General features: G+C 40.5%; 1 protein-coding gene across 1 annotated transcript in view; it reads left to right on the top strand.

Moving 5' to 3' along the window:
• Positions 1-15,027, top strand: part of DMGDH (dimethylglycine dehydrogenase) — a 62,220-nt gene that overhangs the window by 25,140 nt on the left and 22,053 nt on the right. Inside the window, exons 8-14 of the mRNA XM_028526098.2 lie at positions 2,998-3,167; positions 3,551-3,704; positions 5,365-5,530; positions 5,993-6,123; positions 7,435-7,652; positions 8,974-9,131; positions 11,349-11,408. Of these exons, the coding sequence (XP_028381899.1) occupies positions 2,998-3,167; positions 3,551-3,704; positions 5,365-5,530; positions 5,993-6,123; positions 7,435-7,652; positions 8,974-9,131; positions 11,349-11,408 (1,057 nt within the window). The remainder of the gene's footprint in view (positions 1-2,997; positions 3,168-3,550; positions 3,705-5,364; positions 5,531-5,992; positions 6,124-7,434; positions 7,653-8,973; positions 9,132-11,348; positions 11,409-15,027) is intronic.

Here is a 15,027-nt window from a genome sequence, read left to right as displayed (position 1 = left end):
CTTCTGTAATATGAGGGAACGGTCATGCTGGCTGCCCCTCCCACCTCATACCAGTGATCCATCCCATGGCCCTGAGGGCCTATGGTGCCCATACCTGGCTGAGCACCAAAATTGCCCCTTGAGAATGTTTCAAAATAGAATCTCAACTTACGGTTAGTCACTTGTGTGTGTTTCATTCTCCTTTACATGCTGTCTATGAAATGTCTACTGTTTGTCCCTAGAATCCATGAAAGGTGTGTTGAATTGGAAAATTAACAAGCAAACAGGTTCCTGGACCCCATTCCTATAAATTCTGATTCAGCAGTCTGGAGAGACACCCAGGAATCTTTGTTTTTATGTTGTTATTCTGCTGTAACCAGTCCATAGAATAGGTATTTGTAAACTGTCTGCACATGAGTACCTTACTCACAGACAACCCTCAGACAGAGCTGTTTTGCTTTTGTCTTGTTATAATCTAGTAACTGTTTCTGCTTCTGGGTGACTAACACAGTGCCCCCCAAAATGTTGAATGAATCGTATTGAATTGAGTCTAGTTTGCTGACCTAGAACAGACTATACAGCAAATTTGAAGAGGGGAGAGTGCTTTTTTTTAAAGATTTTATTTATTTATTTACTTTTAGAGAGGGAAGGGAGAGAGAGAGAGAGAGAGAGACATCAATGTGCAGTTGCTGGGGGTTATGGCCTGCAACCCAGGCATGTACCCTGGCTGGGAATCGAACCCGGGACACTTTGGTTCCCAGCCCGCGCTCAATCCACTGGAGGGGAGAGTGCTTTAAGACCGAACATCTGACAGTTTAACAGAGTTGTCATGAAAAGCAGACACAAACACTCAAAAAACATAGCAGCTGGGCCTTTGGGAAAAAGCAAGTTCTGCAGTTAATGCTGGAGATAGAAGGAGAACCTAGCTCTCCTCATCCAGTTCCCTTCCACTTCCACTTCCCACATTACTTCCTTATGAAAATCTTACCAAGCGGGCACAGCCATCCTCTCCTGTTGGTTACACGAGGGCCCAACCGCCACCATGTGTTGCTTGCCTACTATGCGCTTTTAAGTGCCATGTGAATGAAGTCTTCATCAACACCATAAAGAAAATGAGGAGACTAAAGCTCAGGGGGGTTGCACAACTTGCCCAAGGTCACACAGTTCGTAGTGGCAGAACAAGAATCATACCCAGATCTCCTTAATTTTATGGTTGATACTTTCTTTTAGATACTAACTCAGGGGCTCTCAGTAGATGTTTCCTAACACTCAGTTGTGTGGCATTTTACATATAAATTGTTAGTGGTTAGAGGGTGGAAGTTTGTGTAAGATTTACTTTTTAAAAAAGAAACTAGATTTGATTCAGGATTATCCACAAATAATAGCACTCTGTCCCATTTGTTTGCACACGGGCGGGCATTACTGAAAGGGAAAGAATATGATGGCCCAGTGATGAGACCAGAGGAAACCGAAGTATAACCCTGGCTGTGGCCAAGGAGTCTGCCAGGGACGTGACTCCTGTCGTGTGTGTCTTGTCTGACAAAAGATTTAGACCCACTGAAGAAGTGAAGCCCGATAACAGGGAGTGCTCTCTGGGGTCAGATGACTGGATTTGCATACGGAATCTTTCCTTGTTGCTGTGTGACCGTATTTAACCCCTGTGTGCAGGTTGGTTTTCTCATTAGTAAAATAGACTTGCTACAGATATAATCAGCTGGCACATGTCAGATGGAAATAATGCCTAGATCACAGTAAGCACTTTCAATAAGCCAGTAAAACTTTATAGTTTCTAGTCTTGTAAACAGTATCTCTAGCTCTCAAAAATGGCAACTATTGTCTCATACATTGGGCCTGGGTGAGTTAATAAACACTTTAAGTGTATATTTCATAATTATTTTAAGTATATATGTAATAATTTTTCTTGCTTTCTTGAAATTTAGTGAGATTGTTTGTGTATAATTTGAATGACCTGTGTTTCTCTTTTAAATATCAAAGGAAGTATCAATTGCTACTTTTTTATTCTGCTTGAGAAGTAGCCTTATAACAGACTTAGACATTCATTTTTATAAAAAAGCAAAACTGGCATCTTAGGTGGGAAAGTTAGTTGACATCCCTAGTTTCTGCTAAGGTCCTCCCAAGCACTTAGAACCTGCATGTCCGGCTATTAAGTTGCTGTTATTTGGGGTACTGGGATTTCTTGCATCTAGAGGTCTGCTCACGTAGCTGCTTTTCTTGGTCATCCCCCCATAACTTAATGCTCATCCAATTCCTCAGAAGCCTCTCTTAAACCACAGATAAACCCATGACAAAGGCCTTCATTAGACACGAGTGTGTGGGAAGAACGGCACATAGCTAACATTAAATTATGGTTCCTCCACCTCTATCACATATTTGCTGCAATCATGTTCTTTGTTTTAAAGCATCTTCATATGGAAATAGAAAACAAGCCCATCATCTACACTAAGTGACCTTTTAGTTACAAAATACAGGGGCCAGTGCTCCTTTTCACCTCTGCCCCACAAGTTCCGGGGTGAGTGCCTCTTGTCTGAATGCTTCTCAGATGATGGCCCAGGATCCCTGCACGGAACTAAACTGAGTCAGAGAAGAAATGAGCATACCACTCCACAGTGTACATACTTCTCCTGCAAATTTCCTATCAGGATAATCACATATCAAAGGGTATATCAACAAGGTGCCAGCTACATCTGCCTCTTGCTTCCTCCACCCCATTTTCCTAAAGTGAGCATAGTTACTAGCTAAGTAAGTGTGGTAAGCTACTTTGCCAGTATGCAGTTCTTGAAACTGTAAACAAACTAGTTATAAAGTCAGGCACATTTAATTTGGATACTTAAATATGTTTTCTTTTTGAGGAAAAAATTATAGCATAAAGATTACGTACACTATATGCTCCGAATAGCACAGAACACCCCAATTTTAAGGCCCTGTGAAATATTTGGACATGTTTTGTTGTTTGAAAATAACGTGTTAGTAACAGTGTATTTATTTCTGTATTTAAAGATACGGCATAATTCACGCTGGTGGGGTAGGGAAGTATCTCAGTGACTGGATCCTGCATGGAGAGCCTCCTTTTGATCTGATAGAACTGGATCCCAATCGCTACGGCAAATGGACAACCACTCAGTACACTGAGGCCAAAGCAAGAGAGTCATATGGATTCAACAATATTGGTAAAGTGCAAACTACTCTTGTCCATAGAGTGTGTACAGGCTGCGTTACAGTGCCTCTGACTTTAGATGCTTTTTATTCTGTGCACTTGGGTGGGAGTGGCTAGGCATTAAAGCCTTGTGCCTCTAAGATGCAACAAGGAATCTGTATTGATGTACATATTTAATGTGTGGAGTGCATCAGTGATGTTCAGTTCTAAATTTATTTTTACTTTACCCTTTGATGATCAAAATAAAAATGGCAGTTTTTAGGGTATTTTTAACATAAATTTACTACATTTATATGCTGCTGGATTGTAAACACTGTTTTCCATTTTGTGAATCCCTTCAAAGTATTTTATGGCTTTGGTTATATGCTATATAAAGTACTCATTTTCCTTTTTCAGTTGGGTACCCTAAAGAAGAACGGTTTGCCGGGAGGCCGACTCAGCGAGTCAGTGGGCTTTATAAAACCCTGGAGTCGAAATGTTCCATGGGGTTCCACGCAGGCTGGGAACAGCCACACTGGTTTTACAAGCCCGGCCAGGACACCGCGTACAGGTAAGTAAATGACTTAACCTGCCTGTGGCTCTCACTGCCCACTGCAATTTCAGAGGTAGATTGGAGGGACATCAGAGGGACACCAGTGCCATTTCTCCCCACTGACCCTGTCACTCCACCCTATTCCTACAAAATTTATTTTCTGACAGTGGAAGCATCAGTCTATCCCACATGACACTGGCCTACATCTAGGACCCATTTGGCTTCAAGAGTCCTACAGCCAGCCCTGGCGAAGCCTCTGCTTGGCATTTTCCAGGAGCTCAGAGGAAGCTTCTCACACCGTCCAAAACCCCCACATACCTTCCCTTGCTCCTGAAGTTTTGTTCTGGCTTAGGATGCCTGGTTGAATCACACAGTATGAAAACACAATGGATACATAGGTCTTCTGTTTATCAAGGAATAGCTCAAAGCAACAACTTCCTACCGTGGACACACTGAGTCATGCAAATTAATGCACTGTCAATAAGTTAGGGGAGAGTATCATTTACTTAGCACTTGAGGTTAAGCTAAAACATAAAGAATGTCACTAGAACAATTCTGTGATTTCCTCTAATGTTGTTGCCATTGTTTTACTTGGATTACATGCCCTGATTATACTTGGAATTAATAGTGATTATATATTTTTCCCAATGAGTTTATAAGACAAAAGAAAACACATAGCAAATCTAGAAATTAAGTTATTTTTTAACTTGTCATTTTGCTTATTTAAACAGGTTTTGATGTCTACTTTAAGACCAAATCCAAATAGTGCAAAATACAGCAGAAGGCCAGTCGTTGATTAATGAATTGGGGCTCCCCAGGCAGCCAATCTCGATTGTCTGGGGCAAAATACTGGCTTGGCTTTTCCTAAATGACTTGTATAAATGCCAGATCTATTTTTCACCTTGTGCTGTTTGGATCTGGCCTATTTCTTCTGCTATTTTAATAATTAAACTACTGAAAACTCATTTTGCAGACTTAGCAGCTTACTCTGAAGTTAAAATACCACATTAGAAAGTCCACTTCGTAAAGTAGAAAGGATCCTGCGCAATGAATCAGGAGACCTTTGCTCCAGGTTCAGCTGTCATTCAATAACACAAGGTCCTTGGGAGTCACTTTGTGTCTTTTTTTCTAAAAAATGAAGATGTTGGATCAGATCCTCGTTTAGCCCAGGCGTAGAGCCTGTTAAAATGCAGAATCGGGGCCCCACCCCAGACCCACTGCACCAGAGTCTGTATTTTAACAAGTGCAGGTGATTTGTGTTTGCATTCGTGTCTGAGAAGCACTCGGCAGCACAGCTCCACCCCCACACATTCTGATTTAATTAGATCCAAAAAACTGCTCCTTCTAACTGCTCCTTAGGGGGCTCTCATATGCAATCAGGTTCAAAACCCCAGGACTGGCTGGCTTCTAAGCTCTCTTCCAGATCTGAGAGCCCACGACTGCTATCTTATTTTCTAGTTAACGAATACTTTATTCACTACGAAATTGGTCAAAGGGACATATGAGTAACTTTAAAAAATCAGATTCCAACATATACATGTAATTTACAGACCAAAATTTTAGGTTGTATTCTTTTTCCAAATAGGATTTACAAGATGAATGGGGTTTATTAAATTATCCTTATTCTGTAATTTTCTGAAAATGAATGACAGTTGTTTTATCACAAACTGTGTTTCAGGCCAAGTTTTCGCCGCACAAACTGGTTTGAGCCTGTGGGCTCTGAGTATCAACAGGTTATGCAAAGAGTAGGGGTGATTGACCTGTCGCCGTTTGGCAAGTTTGACATCAAAGGCCAGGATTCTATCAGATTGTTGGACCATCTCTTTGCGAATGTCATTCCAAAGGTAAATAACCTTAGAATGGAACAAGGTTCAGGTCGTGGTCTGCTTAACTCTACTATCATTAAAGACAAAACAAGACCCCAATATGTTATTTTAGTCCACCTAATGATTTCTGTATGAACACTAGAACTCTTCCATTAGTCAAGAGTATTGTAGCTAATTTTTAAATTTAAATTTTGTTGAATGAATTATCATCCAAGGACCCTATGACTTTGCTTAATTGTGTCAGTGGGAGTTAAAACATTGACTGAGGTACAATTTTTATGACAAATAATTGTAATGTAAACTGAGAACTTCAAAATTTATCTTGGGCTTAGGTTTACAAATAATTCATACAATTGGTATAAGTGATAAGATTCAGATGTTTTTCATTGTTGACAACCACATTTTTATATCCATGTTGTTTTAAAGGGATACATAAGATTTTTGTTTCATCCTGAGGTCATTTTAAATTCTTTTGTGTAGGTGGGTTTTACAAATATAAGTCACATGTTAACCCCAAAAGGCCGAGTATACGCTGAGTTGACTGTTTCTCACCAGTCTCCTGGGGAATTTCTGTTAATAACTGGTTCTGGATCAGAACTTCATGATCTTAGGTGAGTGCACACCCAGTGAGAGAATTTCATGTGGATTAAACATTGACTCAATCTTAAGCTGAGTTTTCCTTTTACCAGTAGTTGAAAGTGTAACTTTCATTCTTAAACCTTATTGTTTCAAATAAACCTCACATCATTACAGGAAATTATTTAAAGTGGGGGACCCTGTCCCTGCCCTCCTCCAAAAGGTAATCCTTCTATAAGGTGTACTGATTCCAGTAATGTCGACTCCCATTTATTAGGCATCATCAATGTGTCAGAATTCTTTTTATATATTATCTTAATTAATTCTCTTAATAGATGTATATTCACATAGTATGCACCATTCCGGTGTTCAGGTGAGGAAACTGCGGTTTGGATCACAGAATGTGCTGAAGCCAGTCTTTCTGACTCTGACGCTCACAGTCGGTAACCTTCCCCCTTGTGCGTGCTTCGTGCTCTCTGCTCGCAGCTGGATCCAAACCGTCGGCCTGCCCAGTCGGTCCTTTGCATCAATCTTCAGTCTGCTGTTTAGTCTACTATAAAACCTGTAGTCTCTAGTCTAGTATTCCAAAAATATTTGGAATATTATTGTTTAACAAGTGTCAGGCTAGGAGTGAATAGACAGAATTGCCATAAAAGTTGGGCAGGAGAAACCTTGACTCTGACAGGTAGATTCTTACTATAGTTGTAAAATTATGCAAATTATATCCTCCAATGCAAGATGTATTGGGAGCCATTTTAGTAGCTTAGCTGTGTGTAAACCCAGATGATTGTTTTGTGATAGACTCGTGGAGTTCTAGGGACTGCTCAATAAACCATCAACAAACTCTATAACTGGGTCCCAATTATGCATCAAGACAGAAATTTAAACTATTCTTTAGAGTTTTTATATTTTCCTTGTGATTGTCAAAGCAATTCTGTGTCTGCTGGCAGGCACATTGTTAAGCTTTTGGCAGCACGGATGTGCCTTCTGCGTACAGGTATCAGAGAAAATTTGGATTTAAATTAATTTTTGAAGACTGAGTCATTATTTTAAATGAAATAGGGCTATCACTATTTAAAATAATTGTGTGGCAGATCTTGTTTAAATTGAAGGATCCTTCTATGCTGTGAAAAATTACCCCAAGTTTATAAAAGGGGGTGGTTTATAGTCACTTAACATCTCTGGGACTCAGTTTCTTCAAATTTGAAAATTAGGTGATTATATGAAACAACATTCTGGGGACTTTCTGGTAATTCTAAACACAGAGTACATCTTCAGGGAAATAATATGTTATAACATGCATTATTCAAGCAAAATTTAACACAACGTTTATGACTCAAATGCAGATGGATTGAAGAAGAGGCAGCCAAAGGTGGATACAACGTTGAAATTAAAAATATAACCGATGAGCTTGGAGTTCTCGGAGTTGCAGGGCCACATGCAAGAAAGGTCCTTCAGAAGCTGACCTCTGAAGATCTTAGTGATGACGTTTTCAAGTTTCTTCAAACCAAATCTTTAAAGATTTCCAACATTCCTGTCACTGCTCTTAGGATATCTTACACTGGTAAGAATCAGAAAATAACCTAGAGTCTCTAAAGTTTAAACGAAGCTACCCGAAATGTACTTCCCTCACCTCTTCACCCACCCACCCACCCACCCACCCCCCTCTCTTTCATCAGTATAATTTTGGAGGAAATTTTCTCCTGCCCAATTTTTATAAAAATTTGGTCTATTCACTTTTTAGTCTGAGAAAGTCATTCCAGAGATTTTCAATTATGCTATAGCTGCCTACCACCTGCAAGGGTAGGTAGGAGAAGGGGAGGCGACAGCTGCTGGAATGTAGGAAGGGTTGGCACGATATTTGGGCCAGCCGACTCCACCTGGGAACATTCAAGATCACCTCCCATAGGCCGTCTCCCATCTTGAATATATCAGGCATCTGTCTTAAGCATTCCTGCTCTCTAGCTTGCTTTCTAGACTGTAAGTGCATTAGGGAAGTCTTCATATAGCACCTGACCTTGCACATAGTAGGTATTCAAAACAGAGTTGAATGCATGCTCTTTAGCTTTCCACTGAGCTCTGGGTTTACTTCTAACTTCCTCCAGACCACCTTGTCCCTTCCCAGGAGTACTTGGTGCCCAGGCACTTGTTCAGCTACCTGCTGCCCATGTTATGGTGCCGTCCTGGAAAAACGTATTTCCACCAGCCCTGGACACTGGAGGACCACTGGAACACACAGTATAAAGCCCATCGACCTTCCCTGGAGTCCATGTACCTTTCCTCAACCCCCTCCCTGCTAACCTTGGCCAAATGGTGACTGGAACAAGGCACAAGCAGGTTAAAAAATAAGCAGACTGGGTTGGGTTTCATTTCCTCCACTTGTGCCTACAGCTCAAATGGTGAAATAAATGACCAAGTGGGGAAGATAGGGTACGGAGTAGGGGGAGTTAGAGACTATGAAGACCACAATTAAGACCATTTGAACAAATGATAATTGCTTATTTTTTAAACCTTGTGATTAAGAGGCAGCTGGATAAACTATGCCATGCTAATTACCCAACATTATGAAGCTGAGGTCCAGGGTCAAGATTAACTGCTGCATTCCAGTCTTTCCATGTCATGTGAAGAGGGGTCCTAGAATACTGCCCTCTGTGTGAGAGACAGGATTGGGCACTGATGCATCTCTGATATGGCAGGTTTCTTTGCAGTGGGTTTTTGTTGCAACTGTCGTTGTTTTTTTCTTAAGTGAATTGGCCTTTTAAAATTCAGCAATGTCTATGTTGCATAAGTGAAATCTCTCCATTTATTTATAGTTTTTAGCTAATGTGTGTTAAACCTAGTGGCCACTGTTCCTATCTGATGTGGCACTTGTGGGTTTATTTTAGGTGAGCTGGGTTGGGAGCTGTACCACAGACGAGAAGATTCTGCAGCACTGTATAGCATCATCATGGATGCAGGCCAGGAGGAGGGAATTGACAATTTTGGAACATATGCCATGAATGCCTTAAGGCTGGAGAAAGCTTTCAGAGCCTGGGGGTCAGAGGTTTGAAATGCTAGCATCTTCATTACAATTTTGTTTATTGTGTCTGATTTTTATATGAGGGCTTTTTTTTTCATTCTTTATTTTTATAAGGGGTAGTTTTTACTGCTTTAACATTGGTTCTGACTGTAAGAGAAATTACGTGTTATTAAATAACTTCATTTAATTAAGGCAGAGGTTTCTCTTTTCAGTTTCTCGGTTGCAAGTGTAGTGGAATGATGACATAATGGTTGTTCTGGCTAATCCTTCCTGTGGGCCGAGAGCCCTGGATGCCCATCTCTGGCTGCGTGTGGGCTGTGACTATTCTGAGGGAGCCTATCCCCCTCCCCCACCTTTCAAATTCTTCCTCCTCTGTCATTTTTCCCATTCTCATTTTCTTCTTCCGTATTCCTTTTGGGGGAAATAACAACAAAAGGCATCTTTCCAAGAAGCCCAGTTGATGGTCCAGGATGTGTGGTCTAGCCAACTTCTACCATTATTAATGGGGACGAAGGATTTCTGTTTGTCTAGTTACACACTGTTTTATACGTGTGATTTCCCTTACCTTCTCAGCTCTCCAATTGTTGGTGATTCTGGGACAAGGGGTTGGGAGTCAGGGTGTCTACATTATCCGAATTCTGCCCACAATCATACTCAGAAACAGTGAACAGCTTGGTCCATGTTATGTGAAGTGGCCAAACTGTGGCTCAAACTCTGTTCTCCTATTTTATCTCCCATGTAGCAGGCTATCTCTGGACCCCTTAGCTTTTTCAGATTCCTTGTTTTTTCTTAGAAGACTTCGAGGTTTTAGGCTTGAGAGGTGAGATGAGTGATAGTGGTGAAGGATGGACTATGGTGGGGTCTCTTGGGTTTGAGTTCATCCTCTACTGCATAGGTGTGACCTTAATTCTCCAAAGCCCCTGCTTACTCTCCTATAAAATAGAGACAATCTTTTTCCAATAGAGCTATAGATATTAGATAGACTACAAAGTGCCTAACGAATAGTAGAATGAATTTAACTGGAGAGCAGAGTGAGTTTGAAAGCAGACGCAGGGCCCCTTGGGCCTTTAAACTATAGGCAGGAGCAAGTGGGCTTTGAGGTAGACAGGGCAGCCTCCGGGCACCAGTGTAAGAGTGAGGGCCCTGGGGCAGGTTGTCATTTTGCAGGTGAGAGGCTCTGTTAAGGGATTCCCAGCCTTCAGATAAAGTTGCAGCAGGGAGGGAAACAGAGAAAGTTCTGTCCCCACTCTTTGCCCCAGGGAATGAAGCAGCAGAAGCAACCTTTGGAGTTAGGCATTTCTGCACCCTCCTGCCTTTTTGTGTATCTGGTGCCTCCTTCTCAGGAAGCAGTCCTCTGAAGAGCTGTTCCCATCCCGGATCCCTTGGTCTCCCAGCAGTGCCAGCACGCCCTCTAGTGTTATTACAGCAATCAATCTTCTGGGCTTTGTTTTAATTTTTTTCCTGGAGAAATTCTGAAACCTTGAGCAGATACAAAATAATTTTAGGGTTGCTCAAATTAATTAGAATATATGAAACCAAATTTTATATTATGTGAAACAAGTTTATATTACTCATCTGGTTTATACTATTGCTGTGTTGTCTTTTTAAAGAAGTTTGGCTACTCTTTATGGGGTTTAGACAAGTTCTCTTGGAGCAAAGGAGACCAATAACAACAAAACAAACAAAAACCATTAACTTGAAGTCTAATTCCAAGTAGTGTCTTTAGTTCTGATTTGAAGTATATTTTCATAACTCACCTGTATTTGAAAAGATTGAGATTCAACCTGTCTTTTTGTCTTTTCTCTGTTCCTGAACTCTGTAGAAGTCATTTTCCTACCATCTACTTTCTCCTTTACTTATCCTGATTCCTGGCTAATTGTAAGATAAGTAAATTACTTCATAACTTTTCAAAACCTAATTACACAAAATTATTACATAAAAACATATGAAAGTCTTGTTTCTGGAAGGAATATCATGTGGTATTTCTCAGATATTTATTATAATAAAAGTCATGGACACAAACTGTGAATTTTAGTTTCTAATTTGCTATTGAAATAATAACTAAAAGGGTACATTTAAATTGTAGATTTAAAAAATCACTTTAAAGACCAATCCATGATTTTCTTTTTTTCACAATTTATATTCAAAGTCAAAAAGTATTCTTTCAAAAAAAATAATACATGAAAGTTACTGAAATGATTTGCACTCATCTAAGATTTAAAATGTTTGCTTCCCTTTTAGATGAACTGTGATACAAATCCCTTGGAAGCTGGCCTGGAATATTTTGTAAAGCTAAATAAGGTATGTTTACATTCCAAAGTGTACTTGAAGTAAATCTTAAAATTGTCCTGTTTCATGACAGAGCCTTGCTTTAAAATGTAACCGTGTGATTATAGGACAAAGGAGTTGAACAGAAATGCCAAGCATTGCTCAAGTGCTCCATAGTGCGCTTTGTCAAAAATTTGCTATCTGTTCAACCTTTTGCAGTGTGCTTGTAGAGGTAATATAGCTGAACCCAGCAACTTTAAAGACAAAATCTACATTCTGAGGTAAAAATAAGTAAGGATAAGAGGTCAGCAGACATATTTGGTGCCTTGCGAAGCCACACGTCAGCTAGTCAGACATTTGCATTAATGACTCTCCCTGGGTGCTCACAGCACAGAGCAGCCTCGCCTCAGCAGACCTTCCATCTGCTTATTGAGTGTCTTTGTATGTAACCGCAGCACCTGAGTTTAAGCAAATGACACATTCCGAATGCATTTGATATAAAATAGGTATTTACTGGAAGTCAATACAGGCCCAAAGAATCAGCACTGATATCAACATTCTAAAGGGAACTCATACATCAATGGTTTTCAAAGTACAGCTCTCAGACAGGTCATGTCAGCATCATCTGGGAGCTTGTTAGAAATGCATTTTCTCAGGTTCTACCCCAGACCTACTAAATCAGAATCTCTGGGGGTCAGGCCAAGAAGTCTCTTTTACCAAGCTGCAGGAGATTCTGATGCACCTAAAGTTTGAGAAGCACCACTCTACATAATTATTGTGGAAAAGCATATTAAGGCCAACTTATTACAGCTTAGCTCATCTATTCAAGCCAACAAAGACATATAGGAAACATCTCGTTGTTATGGACAGAATGTTGTGCCCCCTCCAAAATTCACATGTTAAAGCCCTTAACCCCATAATGGGATGCTATTTGGAGGAGGGGCCTTTGTGAGGTAATTAGGGTTAGATGAGACCATGAGGTAGGGTCCCCATGCGGGAATTCATGTTCTTGCGAAAAGAGGAGGAGAGACCAGAAGCTCGCTCTCTGTACATATAAGGACACAGCGAGAGGGCAGGCAAGGAAGAGGACACTTATAGAAGAACTGAATCAGCCGGCACCTTGATCTTGAACGTGCTAGACTCCAGAACTGTAAGAAATAAATTCCTGTTGTTTAAGCCACCCAGCCTGTGGTCCTCTGTTAGAGCAGCTCCAGCTGACTCGCACCCACTAAGCAGTGTCTTGGTTACTATAAAAGGACTTGGTGGAGTTGAGGCTGGGTTGTAGGTTAGAACAGCAGCTGCTGCTGTTCAGGATTCTTGTGAGAGTTCCAAGAACAAACTGTCCTGCCTTAGGTGCTAATAAGCTAAAGTAAAGGCTGTTTTCCCATCCTATGGAAATATGTGAGCGCATACATATGAATCAGGCTAAGGAAACTTTTTTAATGTCCCTGCATCAGTTCCCAAATTCTGAGCTAAGATAGTAACATAAACATGTATATTTACAGTATTAGATTTTAGGAAAAAGAGCCTTCTCCTAAAGGGTTTTAAAGGGAATATCTTTCTGTGTATATTCCCCCTGACTTGTATTTTTATGATGTACCATCTGCCTCCAGACCAGAGGAAGCAGGCGCTCGGAATCCAAGCAGACCCTAGCAGCAGATTGCTTCTTCTGATAGCAGAAGTCCTAGTTTAGCTGTTTAAAATAAGGATAAAAATGGCCTGGTGCTTGAAAGCACTAAAGTTCTGTTGTTGATCACCAATAGGTAAATGGATAACTGTCTGTTTTGCTTCAGTGTTTGGGTATTATTGTTTGGGAATAAAGCACAGATAAATTATCTCTTTGTATTGAAAATGGATTTTAAAGCTCCCTTTATGGTTATAAGCTGGTATGGATTGTGTATTTATTAGTTCCTCTAAATTATTTCAATAACCAAAGCTCAGCCCAGAATTAAGTTAGTTATTTAACAGATAATGATTTTGATTTATGGAGTGTTTTTATGATTTCTGAATTGTGGCTTCTCATTCTGGTGTCACAAAGTTAATTTCTAGTGCTTTCATCAGGTGCAAGTCCAGGAGCACAAGGACCTGGACCCACCTGAGCCGGTCTTTTTCAATTGTATTAACTCAGGTGGTTGGTGGGTGTCAACCTAGCCATAGTGATGTTTGGTAATTTCCAAGGCAGGTGAATAGGTTGGATCAACTTTGTTTAGATCCTACCTTCATACCAGGTTTTATTACTGTTTGCTTTATTGCTCTTCACAGATGTTGTATTGTTGATGGTGGGGCTTTTTTGGGGGTTAGGGGAATATTTGTTTGTTTGTTTGTTTGTTTTACCAGTTGAAGGCAAGGCCTTGATACTTGAGTACTGCAATAAAGCAAGGTGTAACCTTTCTGCTGGTGGAGAGCCTTGCCTTCCATTTGTAAAAAAACCCACAACATCTGTGAAATGCAATAAAGTGAACAGCAATTAAACCAGGTATGCCTCTGTGTAGAACTCCCTGCTTGGCCCTGTAGCATTTACATGATTGTTAATGAGCCATAATACTAAGGAAGACGGAGAGATGCAATGGTGTCCCAGCTAGGAGGGCCCCTGGAGATTACTCCGCACCACCTCCTCATTGGAGGGCGAGGAAACTAAAGCACAGAGAGGCACAGAGACCTAGGTGCAGTCAGCAAGTTGGCCTGGGATGAGCTCTGACTTCACTGTAGTGCTTTCTCACCCCGCCCTCTCCCCAGCAAGGTCCCTTCCCATAAAGAGTTTATCAGTCTTAAATAACTGCCCAGGAATTCCTTTTCCTGGGAACATATATCATAGAATTTACATGGACTCAACTTTATTAATTGATACCTCCCATAATCGTATTTTGTTATAACAAATTCTGTGTCTTATGGTAGTATTGGATAGCTGTTTTGCCCATTTAAGAAGGAAAATAGGTGAGTGAGGAGATGGACCATTATACTTCGTTAGGGTGAACTCAGTTCTTGTGAAACTGGTAGAAAAGTAGGGAAAAGAAAGCGAAATATTGAGGGAGTCTTAGATGGCAAAGGAAGACGGTGTGACGACACTTGCCTTGCTTAAGTCTTAAGAGTTGTTTGAGCTTCAGGTTCCCTGGCGGCGTTACAATTGATCTATCGAGTCAACATTATCAAGTTCATTTATTAGACACCTCACTGGACCACAGGTCTAAAAGTTAAAGACAGAGCTCCTGGTGGCTCTCAGATCTCATGAAACTTGAAACAGATGGTATTTAAGGAACCAAAGATGTAAGAAACATTCTTAACATTAATTACAAAAACACCATACACACGGGAGGGTTGTTTGGCAGCGCAGAACAGTGCCATCTTGTGGAGAGTGAGCAGAGGGCCTGGAGCGGGAGCATTAGCCACAGCTGTGATGCAGGGAAAAATAGTTGAATACTTGCATACACTTTTAAATACCCTCAGCTAGAACCCCTTTACCTGAAATAATTCATATCATTGTTGTTACTGGTATTAGAATCTGTTCCAAAGGAAGTTACTTTTGGGGAAAATAGTGGCATTTTTTTGTTGTTGAAAATGAAAGAAGCACACTAATCAAGAGCAAAAGGAAAATTAACTGCCTTAAAATTGAGTCATACATGTTCTTGGAATTTTTCTCTTGGAATAACTGAAT

The sequence above is a fragment of the Phyllostomus discolor genome, chromosome 3 (genome assembly GCF_004126475.2).
Source record: "Phyllostomus discolor isolate MPI-MPIP mPhyDis1 chromosome 3, mPhyDis1.pri.v3, whole genome shotgun sequence".
Classification (NCBI taxonomy): domain Eukaryota; kingdom Metazoa; phylum Chordata; class Mammalia; order Chiroptera; family Phyllostomidae; genus Phyllostomus; species Phyllostomus discolor.
This window is presented reverse-complemented; position numbering and strand designations above follow the sequence as displayed.